Below are 16010 nucleotides of genomic sequence, written 5' to 3' on the forward strand. Positions count from 1 at the left end.
AGTCTGAATCAAAATCAAAACACTACCAAACTGCCACTGCTGAGCCCTTAAGCAAGGCCTCTAACCCTCACCTGCTCAGTTCTATAACTGTAATTAAAATTTAATTGATAATTATATGTCGCGCTGGATAAGGGCATCTCCCAAATACCATAGATGTTTATTTTTTTTTACTATTCCAGTGCAGCTTTTGCAGTTTATGCTAAGTGTCATTATCCTTTTAGAAGTTGAACCTCTGTGCCAGTCACAAATATCTGGCAGACTGAAATACAGTAATTCCCTGCTTTAGCCCGGTTTGAATCTCGCGCCCCCGGTTTTTACCCCCGGTTTGCATTTGCCACATAACTAATTTGTTTTATGTTGAAATAATGAAATTTATTAATCAAAATATATTAATTATAAAATGAACTCAAATGTTAATACAGTACAGTACTGTATACATAAAATAGCATTTTTGGGGTGGCGTCCGTTTATCGCAGTTTTTCTTTTATCGCGGGCGGTTTTGGAATGTAACCACCACGATAAACAGGGCATTACTGTACTTACTTCAGTCTTGGCCAGTTTTGCAGAGTCTGCCAAAAAAAGCATTCAACAGCATGCGGCTTCCACCACCATGCTTCACTGTGGGAATGGAGTTCTCATGGTGATGGGAAGTTTTGTGTTTAGTGCCACAAAAAGTTTCTTTATTGTCAACTTGAACAGAGAAACTTTTTCTTTGTGTTTGGGGAGTGACATGCTATTTGGTGAACTCCAAAAATGCTTTCCTCTTTTTTCTTTAAGCAGTGGCTTTTTCTGGCAACTATTCCAAACAATCCAGCTGTGTAGAGTGTATGGCTTAAAGTAGTCTAATTGACAGATACTCATGTCTTTGCTGTGAATCTTTGCAGTCCCTTTTGAATTTAAGTTATAATTTTTTGTTAAATCTCCTCGTCCTGTCTGTGTGTTTTGATAAAAGGCTTTCTCTTGTTCCATATTGTTCAATATTGTTGTTCCAAAACTGAGCATTTAACATAAAAAAATAACCGTTTTATTTATGCACTCTATATTTTTTTGTCATCTATTGGCTTTTTGCCAGAATTTGGCCAAAGAAACATTTGGTCAGTTTTCCCAGAACACAGAAATATGCACACCCTCAGAAAGATCAGTAAAAATAGCCTATTCCCAGGGATCCCCACTTTGAATGGAAAATGCTGAACTCAGATCAGAATGTGAGTCTCAGACTTTTATTGCTTGATTGCTAGTCTTTATATTGCACTCTATATCACACACACACACACACACACACACACACACACACACACACACACACACACACACACACACACACACACACACACACACTATGCTTTTTGCTTGATGCATTGGTACTGATGGCCTGAAAGGCTGTTCTTTACTTCAAAGTGCCAGAGAGGCAAAAGTTCAGCAGACCCATTCAAACACATCTGATTGGCTCTGGCACTGTCTGCGGAGGTCAAGACCTCCGTCTGCACAGCAGAATAGGAAACACGCACATGAATTGTGCTCAAAATATCAATATGGCAATGTCTCTAAATTAAATTCTGGATGCCAGCATAGATTACTGAATCCATTTAATTTCAACTGAGCACATTTATTGGTTTTGGCTGCCATCATCCTGTTGTTTTTCTCCCCCCCTTTCTATTGTTCTCAGTATATTGCAAATACACTCAAATTATGTGAATTTTTTTTATTATGAGGAAAGCTTTATAGACCACATATGACTTCTCTATAATAAAAGTTTAATTAACTTATGCAAATACAGACTCAATGAAGGTGTACTTGACCTTAAACACACAGTATCTAGCAAGGCAATAGAATATGAAAACATAAAATATAAAATGCACAATGTGTCATTATGTTGTGATTTTTATATATATACATACATATATATACACACATAATCAATATTGCCAAAGGTTTGCGGACACCTAGTCATAAGTATGGTATGTGCTTTTTTGGGGATCACATTTTACATTTAATACCAATTTGCTCATATAAGTCCCTGGACTGTTCTGGGTAGATGTTCCACTAGATTTTGGAGTGTGCAAGGGTAAGTAAAGTCAGGTACTGATATAGGTGCGGTGAGGAGGCCTGGGGTGCAGGCAGCGTTCACATTAATCACAAAGGTGTTTGATAAGGTTTCGCTCAGAGCTCTATAGCAGGAGATCTTCCAATCCAACAGGTGCAAAGCATATCTTCATCTAGGTTGCTTTGTGCATGGGGGTATTGTCATGCTGAAACAGGTTTAGGTCTCCTAGTTCAAGTGAAAGGATAATTTCATGCTACTGCATCGAAGGACATCCTATGCAATTGAGTTCCTTTAGCTTTGTGATAACAATTTGGGAAAGAACCAGGTCAGGTGTCCCAATACTTTTGCCCATATAGTGAATATATATACTTTATAGTCTACTGGGAACAATGGGCTGGGTGAAAGCCTGTCCTTGTCTCTAGAGCTTCTCTTTACTATAATTTGCATTTCGTTTGTCATAATTTCAAGAAAGAGAAAAGAAACATTAGTGATGACTGACTGTGTATAACTGTAATAACATAAGCAGCAACGACTAACTCTTCTCTTGGATCTTCTAAAACATTAAGTTGTCTGCATGTTTTGGTGAAAGAGGTAGTGCCCTAGGGTCTGATCCTGAGATTTGTTTGTCCATTTTTCTCTGACTGTCTAAAGAAAATGCCTGTGAAAAAAGAGGAATAAACCACTTCATCTCCAGCTCAGGCTGCTGGCTAACACCACCAAGATCTGGATTATTTTCCTACAAATGCACAGCAGTAATGTTTTATTCCTTAAAAAAATTATAATCAAATCCTTGATAAGCTGTAATCATGTTGAATGTTGAAACAATGTTAAAATTGTCACATTGCTAACTGATGTACTACACTATGCCACTTTTATAACTAATAATACACAGGGAATTAATAAGCAGCAGTAGTAATATATATTAACAATTATAAAAAATTATAAGAATTTTGTCACTACTGAGTGCTTTGGGTAAAGTAAAGATGTTCGATTATTCCATATTTAAAAAGAAAAAAGAAAGAATAAATTAATTCCCCTCAAGATGTGTGTCTATGTCAATGATTACATTTTAAATGAACATAATATTAAAATCAAATCACTTATAACAGTTGTCCAATACATAACAGGAATTATTTTAGCACAATATTAGAGCTTTTAGAACATCAGATTTATTTTACAGCATAATGCCTGCATAGAATCATTACTATCTAACAAAAAAGTACATACAGTTACAGTGATTATAAACCCAGGCTTTATAGAAAGTGCATCTGGGTCAGTTCTGTGTCACTAATCGAACTACCGCCACTGTTTTGGAAGGTGGTGGAAACCAGAGAATTTAGAGGAATCCCACATTAAACAAGTATGAACAAATTCCACATTGCGAATCAACCGAATCAAACTTAGAACCCTGGAACACACCACGGCACCACAACTGAAAACAGATTAAGTTTATTGAAAGCATTTAGATGTTCTTAGACAAAGCCTTCATTCATGATCCTCAGAACTCACAGTCATAAGTGTATAGATTTCTTTCTTCAAAGGACAAATTTGCATTATAGTACCTTTATGTCAGTGAAATAATCAATAACACCCAGGCCAAAATTCTAATAAAAAACTAATAAGTTGTGTGGCATTCTTTCAAATCTAGGAGTAAAATCTTTCATTAAAAACCGAAGCCTTTTACCGCAAGATAATGGGGCGCCTTCAGTGCCTCACGGAATAACAAACAGGAGTGTGACAAATGGTAAAGTTCAAAAGGAAATGTGTGAATGTGTCTCAGGTGGAGTGCACTCATCTGCCCCATCATCTGCTTAGCTCAGGTCCTCATGAAGCTCTAAAACACCACACGGGCATAACAAACAAAGTTGGAGAACGCTGTTGTGATGAGTTCTTGCCAGGCTGTAATGTTGAAGAGTTATACTTAGCACCAAGCATCTGTAGCACATGACAAAATACTCCTGATTATGTTCCATGGATATTTGTTAAGCCAAAAAAAAGGTTCTTGTTATATTGCTAACATGACTGTATATTGTAGCATTGCAAGTGCTACACATATCTTGGAGGCTCATGGTATTTTCATAGACTTGTTTGCTGGATAGTTTCATCTCCTTCTACACCATCTTGATCCGATTAGTATCAATTACTCGCTGGAATACAGTGCCTTGGTTTTTTTTTTTTTCTAGACTATTTTTGGAGCCATCAACAATCCACTTCCCTTCTTAGTCCTCTTTATTAGCAAGGAGGAGCGTTTCCTGTTTTTCTGACTAAAATCCTTTTGTTCCTACATGAAGAAAATGAAAACAGAATAGACATTCTTTTACAATTCTCCTTCACAGACACACTTACTGTCAACCCCACGGCCAAAACACTCAAACCTTTATTGCTGTTTGTGTTTTATCTTGAACCCATCTTGTAATATAGTGCTTCATCACAAAAAAAAGCTGCAGGCATTGTGAGGAAAGGCTTTTTTTATGTACAAACACATTGACTGTAATGCATCTAATCCAGTGGACATAAGGTTTCACTCACACACAAACGACAAGGTCCGTTCAGCATTGTGTCCTTCTCTGAGCTCCACTATAATAAACTATTTAATCCCTTTACTACCTGAGGATTACAGCTCAGATAAGGATAAGAGAAGGCAAGTTACTCTAGGTGGGTTTTTTTAAGAATAACTCTGCAATCAGGAAAACACTGCTGCCCATGCAACAAAAGAATATTTTTGAATTTTATTAGGACAGTTTGAATTCCCCCTGTAAACAAGTTCATGTGTATATATTCCAGGGAGTTTCCCAATAAATCTGTGAACAAATGTAACTTAAAAATCACTTTACATTAGGATAAATGAAAGAAGACACCTCAGGCTTTAACAAAAAGTAGACAAACACACACACACACACACACACACATACACACACACAAACGTCTAATGTCTCCAGGGAAGAAGAATGACAGAACCCACCTACGTCTGTCTAAAGATATCAACTAAATCCATCAATCAGATAAGCTCGCTACTCTGTTTCAAGCTTATGCATAGTGGTATGGGAAAAACCCATCTGTTATTGCTGCTGCTAAATTCTGGATAAATGATTAATCATGTTTTGACAAAACTGAGTTTTGCTTCCAATAATACACTTTGACATCTGTTTCTAAAAATAAATATTTTTAATAAAATAACGTGGGAATAATTTTATTTTAGATTTCCTTACTTTGCTTTGGCTGTCAGAATACAAAAAAAAAAAGGTTTGTATGTTAAAAATGACCTTATAAATAAGACATGATAACAATTTTGGCATTAAAAAATACAATTCCATATACAGTACATAGATTAATTTATTTAGACACCTAACCTTTTCAACCATATGTAATTATTCCCCAAACTGTTACCACAAAGTTGGAGATACACAATTATATTGGATGTGGTAGAATAAAATATTTCCTTTACTTGAACCAGGAGACCCAAACCTGTTCCAGCATGACAATTTTCCTGTGCACTGTTACATGAAGATATGGTTTACATGGGTCGGAATGGAAGATCTTAAATGGTCTGCTATACAGCTCTAAGTCCTATACTATTTAACTAAACACCTTTTGATAAATTGGAATGCTGACTGCACACAAGGCCTCCTCACCCTACATTAATACCACACTTTACTAATACACTTGTGGCTGAATTATATATATATATATATATATATATATATATATATATATATATATATATATATATATATATATATATATATATATATATATATATATTGTAAAAAATGCTGACAGTATCTGCAGCATTTCCAGGCATGCATCATGGAATTAATTATCACAATATCAATATATTATATAGCCATAGCAATCATCCCTTCTTCCAATAATGTAATTGCAATAGTGGAAGTGGGACTGAGTAATATAGCTATCTGATATTGATTAAATATTTATTATATATAGTGAAACATGTCAAACTCATACTATATAAATTGCTTTCTCAGGCAGATATCTTTAGCTCTTACATTCACACATACACTCCCCTTTGGTCAGACTGGACACGAACATCTGTGCCTGTTTCTGTGCGTGTGTGTTTGTGTGTGTGTGTGTGTGTGTGTGTGTGTGTGTGTGTGTGTGTGTGTGTGTTTGTGTGTGCGTTTGTTTTGTACTTAACCAGCTGGGCTGGAAGATGGAGGGACTGAATTCCCTGGCAGTTTATCAGGGGAATAATTACCTGCTCCAGCCTGGGTATCCCTGAGGACTTCCTCTCTCATCTCACCTCAATAATAGATCATTACAGAGCAGAAGTCAGAACTAACATCACTACCTGCAACAAGCAAGACTAACAACATTCAGTTGTGACCTGGGAAACACGCTGAGCTACAGCAAGCCAAAGGCATATAAAAGACCATGTTTATTAATGACCCTTAGTCTCTGTCGTCTCTGGAGGGCTCACAAAAGCAGATTCAATGCAACAATGCACCTTTTATATTTTCTTTCCTTCCCTCTCCTTTCCTATACATTGTGTTCTCTCCTATGTTTCAACCTAAGCCAGTTAATTAAAGACCCCATAACAGTGACAAAATACAGACTGCTATTGATCTTAGCCATCAGTGACCCTATCACATGTATTATTCACATTCATCAACTCATTTGCACCTTCACCCTCTCTCTCTCTCTCTCTCTCTCTCTCTCACTCACTCAGGTAGACATTCAGTCTGCTGACCAGTTTTCTATAAGTAGGAAAAAAATCATGTTATTTGTAGCATATCTTTATCTATATAATCTAATTTCATGTGAAGTTTAATCCACAAATCAAATCAAGGATCTTCATTTTGGTACAAACTGAGTTATCATTGGGTAAAGATAGACAATCGGGGAAAAAGAAAACCTCACTGTGCTATACTGGAGGAAGGAAAGATTGATATGGCTATAAAAAAAATTAATAGACAGTGTAAAGAATTTAGGTAGGACATCAGATCAAAATATTCAACATATTTTCAGATATTGTTTTGCTGTTTGCCTTTATATATACACACTGGTACATATTTTATAGTGTAGAAACATGCAACAGAATTAACAAAGAGCAACTTACAATTATCGCATTCTGAGCTGCTTTAGGGCCTTGTTTGGGGGCCCAGGAGTGGCAGCATGATGTGGCTTTGTTTTAATTCACAACTTTCAGATACAAAGTCCAATGCCTTAACCTCTAAGCTACCACCATGGTCCATTACCAAGTATTGTGGTTTTAATATACCACAACTGATTGTCTTATACCCGAGTGTGATGACCCAGTGCTGCAATATTATCATTTGTTTATTTTTCTGTAGGCAAAAATAACAACAACAGACTGCAAACTTGTTGCTGCTTCAGAAATTATCAACTATATGTATAAAGATATGCATTATATAATTTAAAATACAATAATAATAAAAATAATAATTTCAGGTGTCGCCACACTAAAGGTTAATAAAAGGTTAATCACATGCACTTTTCTGGATAAAGGAAGCCTGCACTTTGTTTTTTAAGACACTGTTGTAGCAATTCAGCATTTTTATTTTCTTTCTGTGCATATGTATCTACACAAGCGATATGAAGATCTAATACCTGATAATCATGATAAATAGTTACAAATTCAGTTATTGTAAATAGGTTGTACTCTTATATATCCCTTATGATGTTTACATGTTTATTGCTTGCCTGTATGTCAGTATGCATACTGTGCACAATCTGATGTACTAGTTTTGTCCACTCCTAGTTGAACATTATCTTCCTTATCTAATTGCAATGTATCATATGCACATGCTCGTGCACATACAGCATGCTCAAAGGTATTGTTAGGCAATGGGCAGGGGGACTAGCATGAGGATTTGTTGTTCTGTTAAAGCTGCAAGTGTGATTATTATTATGATAGGAATTTACCACCTCAGGTAACAGGAGAGTTTGATACCTAAAGGGGTCATAACACTACTTCTAAAATGATTATATATATGATCTGTTTATAATAATGGAACACTTTGATCTGTTGGTAAAGGTGCTGTGAAGGAGGATGGTGGTGATGATGATGATAATGTAGATGATTAATATTAAACATGTCTACGGATTCATCACAAGACTTCAGCATGCAAATCAACAGTTTGAGCACTTTTGTAAACGCACCGCACCATGTCCCGTTACTCACATGAGCGACGTGGGGAACTGCGAGGCGCGCGAGCCGTGCAAAGCCGAGCACGCGAGCACAATGAGGAGCGGTGTGAGGGGCGATCCCGTGCTCATCCCGCGCGCCATGTCGCTCCACTCCTCCAGCGCCGCGCTTCTCTCTTCGCAGATAAAACCGATCAAACTCCTCCCTGCTAGTTGATCGGATCGGGATCGGGTCCAGGTCTACGCGCTCATGTTAAACGGCCCGCCGGTTACCGGGAGTGCGCGCGCAAACCTGTCTCTCCGTCACGGCTTGCCGTCACGCGCAACGGCCGGGAGGGCACGCGTGTGATCCCTCTGAAGAGCTGAGAAAGTCTTACGGCTGGAGTGTGGAGGGAAAAGTGATGGATAGGATGGAGAGAGAGAGAGAGAGAGAGAGAGAGAGAGAGAGAGAGAGAGAGAGAGAGAATTGTGTGTGTGTGCGTGTGTGTGTTACTCTTATCAGAGCCTCATCTCTATTCTAGTGGTAGAGCCTCCAACCCATTGGCTAGCATCTCTCTCTCTCTCTCTCTCTCTCTCTCTCTCTCTCTCTCTCTCTCTCTCTCAATTCAAGATTCAGAGGTTTATTTATTGGCACGACAAATATGGACATTCGTAATGCCAAAGCATAATAAACTATAATAATACTATACTATAATATACCCATAATAACAATATAGAGTTAAACTATAGAATCTGTTTCTATTGCTCTCTCTCTCTCTCTCTCTCTCTCTCTCTCTCTCTCTCTCTCTCTCTCTCTCTCTCTCTTTTTCTCTCTCTTTCTCTGTATGTATTTATGTGTCTGTCTGTGTCTCTTTTTCTGTCTATCTGTCTCTCTTTCTTTCTTTCTCGCCCTCTCTATCTGTCTGTCTGTCTGTCTGTCTGTCTGTCTGTCTGTCTGTCTGTCTCTCTCTCTCTCTCTCTCTCTCTCTCTGTCTCTCTCTCTCACACACACACACACACACACACACACACACACACACACACACACACACACACACACAATCATAAACAGAATCTTTCTCTCACTCTCCCTTTCTATGTCTGATTCTTTCTCTCTCTCTCTTTCTCTCTCTCTCTCTCTCTCTCTCTCTCTCTCTCTCACACACACACACACACACACACACACACACACACACACACACACACACACACACACACACACAATCATAAACAGAATATTTCTCTCACTCCCCCTTTCTATGTCTGATTCTTTCTCTCTCTCTCTTTGTCTCTCTCTCTTTGTCTCTCTCTCTTTGTCTCTCTCTCTTTGTCTCTCTCTCTCTCTCTCTCTCTCTCTCTCTCTCTCTCTCTCTCTCTCTCTCCCTCTCTCTCTCTCTCTCCTTCTCCCTCTCTGTTTGTCTCTTCCTATTCCCTTCTCTTAAGTTCTCCACACACACACACACACACACACACACACACACACACACACACACACACACACACACACACACACACACAAAATCAGAAACAGAACCCCCCCCCCCCCCCTTTCTCTCTTTCTCTACCAGAGTAGTGACATCAAATTATCACACACCCGAAAACAATAGAGTGTTTGCTCCAACCTTTAGTGTGTGTCAGTGCTGAAGGTTCTAAATACCAAGTGTAACATCACAATACTGCCACTGGCTCACTGCTGAGACTTTGATCAAGGTTCTTAACTATAAAGTGTTCAACTCCATGCTGGGATTGCATCCAGCTGTAAGTTACTTTGCATTACATAATAAAAAAGAAGAAACATCTGCCAAATAAACAAATGTGCCTGTAAAATTGAACAGAACAAGAACACCTGCTCAGTACATTTGAAGGAAACAGACTGTAAAGTGGTAACTGGATAATTACCTTTATCAAAACAGACAAAGTCTGCCCTAAATTTGCATGCTTCAAAAATCATTTCCCAGCTGTGCATTTATTTTTTGTATTTTTTTTTTATTTCCTACCACTGAGCAATTGAATTCTTAAGTCTGATTGGTCAAAAAGTGGTATGTAATTTTCTAAAGCAGAAGATGTATAGCTTTAATATAGATTATTTAATATAAATTATTATATTACTGTGATCATTCTTATTTATTATCTTTAAAAAATATGGTTGTTTGAAATGGGAAGAAGTATCAAGCATCTCACATATACAGTCAGAAGTCCCTCACATTTCAGCAACCATTTATACAGTATAGTATACAGTATCTTCTCAAGTGACAACACTATAGAAATGAAGTCGGATATTTTTTAGAGTAGTCAGTGTGCAGCTTGTATTACAGTACAGATTTACTGTCTTAACAGCAATTATCGTCTAAATAACTAGAACAAAAGTGAGTACACCCTAAGTGAACATGTAAAAAAGTTCAACGTGTTAATATTTTGTTTGAGCATTATTGTTATCTAGCACTGCCTTAATCCTCTTGGGCATGGAATTCACCAGAGCTGCACAGGTTGTTGGGATTCTCTTCCACTCCTCCATAATGATGTCACGGAGCTGCTGGATGTAAGACACATGGCGCTTGAGGATGCCTCACAGGTATTCAATAGGGTTTAGGTCTGGAGACATACTTGGCCACTCCATCACTTCAGATTCCGCAGCAAGGCAGTTGTCATCTTGGCGGTGTGTTTGGGGTGGTTACTATGTTGAAAAACTGCCGTTTGGCCCAGTTTCTGAAGGGAGGGCATCATGTTCTGCTTCTGAATGTCACAGTACATGTTAGAATCCATGTATCCTTTAATGAACCCCGAATCCCCAGTATCAGCAGCATGCATGCCACTCCAGTCCATGATGCTACCACCACCATGCTTGGCTGTAGGCAAGACACAATTTTTTTAATTCTTCTCACCAGGGCGTTGCCACGGATGCTGGACACCATCTAAACCAAACAAATTTATCTTAGTCTTAGCCATAAAACATAGCCCTTGTACAAAAAACATGTATGCTCTCAGCCTGTTTGACTTGAGCCAGCTTCAGAAGAGGCTTCCTTTTTGGACGATTGGCAATGCAATGCGACTTGTTGCAGTGTGTGGCGTATGGTCTGAGCACTGACAAGTGGACCTTCCACTTCTGCAACCTCTAATGCAATGCTGGCAGCACTCATGCGTCGTTTTTTTTAAGCCAGCTTCTGCACCTGATGCACAGCACAAAGACTTGACTTCTTTGATGGACCCTTGCAAGGCCTGTTCAAAGTGGAACCCTTCTTGGAAAACCTCTGTATGACCCTGGCCACTTTACTGTAACTCAGTTTCAGGGTGTTATCGAACTTCTTATAGCCTACTCCATCTTTCTAGAGAGCAACAATTCTAATTCTTAAATCCTCAGAGAGTCTTTGCCATGAGGTGCCATGTTGAACATCCAGCGGTCAGTATGAGAGAATTAAACTCAAAGCACCAAATTTGAACTGCTCTAATACAAGATACACACATTTGTATGGTCCTGTCAAGCCGATAAAAACATGAACATGATGAATAGGACATGTGGCTTGCTTTGCATCATCACATGACATACATGATGTTATCATTCAGAATGTACTCATTTTTGTTGCCAGTTATTTAGACAATAATGGTTGTATGCTGAGTTATTTCGAGAGGACAGAAAATATACAAGCTGCACACTGACTACTTAAAAATACGTTTCATTTCCCTAGTATTATCTCTTAAGAAGATATAATAAAAGGGAAGCTGAGGGGTGTACTCACTTTGGTGATATAGGCATGAAAAATTGTTACTAGTAAGCTGCTGTAGGATAACATACATAGAAAACCTTTGGAATGCTGTTAGAACACTCTTGGCATTAGAACAGTTATTCTGCTTTGGTTCAGTTCATGTCACTCTATTCTGTTGTTTTTCACTTTCCCATAACAGCATACCCTAATGGTTTATTCCTTATTTAGTTTTGATTATTTTGATTTATTCGCCCTGCACTTCCAGAACAGGCTCTGGATCCACTGTAGCCCTAACCAGGAAACTGTTCTAAAGAGCAATTACTAAATTACTAAAGAGCAATTTCTGTATCTTATACAGGCTTGAACAGTTTGACACAGCTCTAGGCAGTGAAATAATACTGAATCCTTTTCCCCTCGACCTGTCCCTCCCCTGCAGGTAGCTTTGGTTTTGTTAGCAGTTTTAGTCTTCATGAGAATCAACCGGCTCAGGCACCCTGCCTGACTAGAGAGAAACAGCGAGGGTGGATTTTGCAAGGCTGCAAATCCTAGTATAGGATTTGAAGGACTGTACTGGAGATAGCCAATTCCTCCTCCAGAATACAGTTTGCACAGGAATGCTTGTTTGGCCTTGATGTAATATACCTGTCATATTTTGAGTCAACCCAGCTTGTTATTTTGCATGAATTTGAGGATAGGAGCATATATTAGAGGACTTGCCCATGGTGGGGAAGGCACGACACTAGAATGGCAATTTTTTATACAGGAATAGACAACAAGGGTGTGTTACAGTGATTTTATCATGATTGAGGGTTGTTTTAGAGATGAAGAATGAAAAAAAAAAAATCATTCTTATACAAGTTGTATTTGCATGGCTTGGGAATAATGATTTACCACATATATTATATATATATATATATATATATATATATATATATATATATATATATATATATATATATATATATATATATATATATATATATATATATATAATAATTTGCCAGAATTCTCAAATGCAAGAAATGTGGCACAACCAGGACTCACAGAGGTCACACAGAGTAAGCTTTGGAGATCCTATGTGAAGACAGGACAAAGTTCAAGATGGACAACTATCATTGCAGCCCTCCACCGATCTGAGTTAATGACAGAGTGGCTAGACGGAAAACTCTCATCGGTCCAAAACCCATGGAAGCTCGTTTGGATTTTGATGGTGGCAGACTCATGTCGTGGGAGTGTTTTTCTGAAGCAGGGACTGGCAAAGTGGTAATAGTTTAGGAAAAACTTAATGGAGCCAAGTACATAGATATCCTCAATAAAAACCTCTTCCTGTGTGTTTAGGACCTCAGTCTGGGGTGAAGGTTGACCTATCTACATGACAACAATCGTCAACACACAGCCGAGACAACGCAAGAGTGTCTGTGTTTGAGTGGCCAGGTTAGAGCTCTGACTTGAAAGCTGTTGAACATCTCTGGAGAGACCTGAAAGTGACCAAAATTTCCCAGAAAATGACAGAAAATTTCCCAGTCCAGGTATGCAAAACTTATCGAGTCATACTCAAAAAGACTCAAAGCTGTAATTGCTGCCAAAGTTGTTTCAACTAAGTACTGAGTATAGGGTCTAAATTCTTATGTACATATGATGTTTCTTTTTTTTATAAAAAAAAAAAAACATTTATAGAATTCTGCTTTTAATTTGTCATTATGGGGTACTGAATGTATATTAATGAGAAAAATACATTTAAACAATTAAAGTATTAGAATGCAACATACCAAAACTGACAAAATTGAAGGGGCTCTGAATACTACCACTGCCTTAATACTCCTGGGCATGGAATTCCCCAGAGCTGCACAGGTTGTTGCTGTGATGCTCTTTCACTCCTCCATAATGACATAATGGAGCTGCTGGATGTTAGGCACATTGCACTTCTTCCGCTTGAAGATGCCTCACGTGCCCAATAGGGTTCAGGTCTGGAGACATTTCTCAGCAAGGCAGTTGTCATCTTACAGGCATATTTGGGGTCGTTATTATGTTGGAAAACTGCCGTTTAGCCCAGTTTCTGAAGGGAGGGCATCATGTTCTGCTTCAGAATGTCACAGTACATGTTGAAATCCATGTTTCCCTCAATGAACAGCAGCTCCCCAGTACCAGCAGCACTCATGCAGCTCTAGACCATGATGCTACCCCTACTATGATTGACTGTGGGCAAGACACAATTTACTTGGTTCTCCTCACCAGGGCATCGCCACCATGCTGGACACCATCTGAGCCAAACATGTTTATCTTTCTCTCATCAGACCACAAGATATGGTTTCAGTAATTCATGTTTTTGGACAGGTTGTCTTCAGCAAACTGTTTGTAGATCTCTTGTGAGCCAGCTTCAGAAGATGCTTCCTTTTGAAATGATGGCCATGCAAACTGACTTGTTGCAGTGTGCCTTCAGAAACTGGGCCAAACGGCAGTTTTCCAACATAATAAGAACCCCAAACACACCCCCAAGATAACACCTGTCTTGCTAAAGATGAAGATGATGGAGTGGCCAAGTATGTCTCCAGACCTAAACTCTATTGAGCACCTGTGGGGAATCTTCAAGCGGAAGGTGAAGAAGTGCCATGTGTCTTACATCGAGCAGCTCCATTATGTTATTATGGAGGAGTGGAAGAAGATCCCAGCAACAACCTGTGCAGCTGACATGTTCACTAAGGGTGTACTTACTTTTGTTGGCAGTTTTATATATATATATATATATATATATATATATATATATATATATATATATATATATATATATATATATATATATATATATATATATATATATGCTTTCTCAGTAGGACAGAGGAGTTACAGGTTTCTCATATAAACCTTAGAGGATAGAGATAGAGATTCCTAAGACAAATTACATGCTATGTCTTTTGAGAGATAGAGAGAAAGAGAGAGAGAGAGAGAGAGAGAGAGAGAGAGAGAGAGAGAGAGAGAGAGAGAGAAAGAGAGAGAGAGAGAGAGAGAGAGAGAGAGAGAGAGAGAGAACCAGATGTCAGTAAAAGACTTATATACTATAATGTATGTAATACATCTTGCAGACCTTCCACTATATTGAATCTAACAATAACCATTACAATAAGTGACATGCCACTTATTAATAAATTAAGCATTGCAATCATTAGCAAAAATGCTTTGGTGTAAGCGGAACACACTCTAGACTGTGCTGTTATACAAAAATAATATATTTGGAGGTGAAAATAGGACTCTGTTTGCATCTGGTCATATCAAACCTCCCTCGGGCATGGATTTTTCTCACTGTTGTGTGTTATTACTTTTGTGATGCACATCCTCAGGTGGCCCTTTTTTTCTGATCCAGCAATAAAAATTACAACACGGTTAAACCCAGTGTTCAATAAATATTTAAATTGATTTGAATTCACCTTCTGCCACACAATGTAGCATGTTATTAGTAAGGGTTGGTTTATAATCAACATAATAAACAGAGATTAAGATATTGTATGGCTGGAGCAATGGCCTTAGTTTAATAGTTAGTGGGGTTTTGAGCTTAATGCACAAAAACATGTGATTTTGTTGATCTACACCCACGTGTATCAAGGATTTAAAAATGTCTTCAAACACAAATAAACCCAATAGATTTTTAAGGCATTTAGAATCATGCATATTTTTCTTGGTTTTATTGGCATCAAATTGGCTCCTAAATACTCTTATACTTTTAAAAATCTGACCAGATTAGTGCAGAAGTGCAGAATATTTTCACAGTTGCAGGTGGGGGGTCTTTTTTACATATTTATGTGGTGTGACCATTACAGACAAGTTCTGAAATTTATGGCACCCAGAGCATATGGGTATATGAATAACTCTCCATGTGTGGTCATTGAAGAGCTGCGATCTCTCACTTTCCTTTGGAATGTAGGTTTTATATTAAATCAGTCAGTAATCTGATGCTTCTAGTGAACTCTGCAATTTCCCCTTCAGAGCATCGGTGTGGTACAGTTTAACATCTTTAATGAACAGCCCCCAGTTTTGCCCACTCCTATAAAAATGCATTTGAAAGTTCTTTGTGTCGTGTTTGATCTTGGAAATAGACACTTTCCTTGCGAAGAGATAAAAGTTAATCAGAGAGTAGGCGTGGAGGCAGGTCGGGGCAGAGGGAACAA

The 16010-nt window shown here is 38.2% G+C and overlaps 1 protein-coding gene across 3 annotated transcripts in view; it reads right to left on the reverse strand.

Annotated features, from left to right (window-relative positions):
- Positions 1 to 8900, reverse strand: part of LOC310731835 (voltage-dependent calcium channel subunit alpha-2/delta-1) — a 113692-nt gene extending 104792 nt beyond the window's left edge. Inside the window, exon 1 of one of the 3 annotated variants that reach the window (XM_083551741.1) lies at positions 8208 to 8896. In XM_083551741.1, the coding sequence (XP_083407867.1) occupies positions 8208 to 8314 (107 nt within the window). In that variant the 5' untranslated portion in view covers positions 8315 to 8896. Of the gene's footprint in view, positions 1 to 8207 lie in introns of all 3 variants that reach the window. The other 2 variants (XM_083551740.1, XM_083551742.1) reach the window with 2 other exon arrangements.
- Between the last annotated feature and the right edge of the window lie 7110 nt (positions 8901 to 16010).

The sequence above is a fragment of the Silurus aristotelis genome (genome assembly GCF_946808225.1).
Source record: "Silurus aristotelis genome assembly, chromosome: 10".
NCBI classification, from domain to species: Eukaryota; Metazoa; Chordata; class Actinopteri; order Siluriformes; family Siluridae; genus Silurus; species Silurus aristotelis.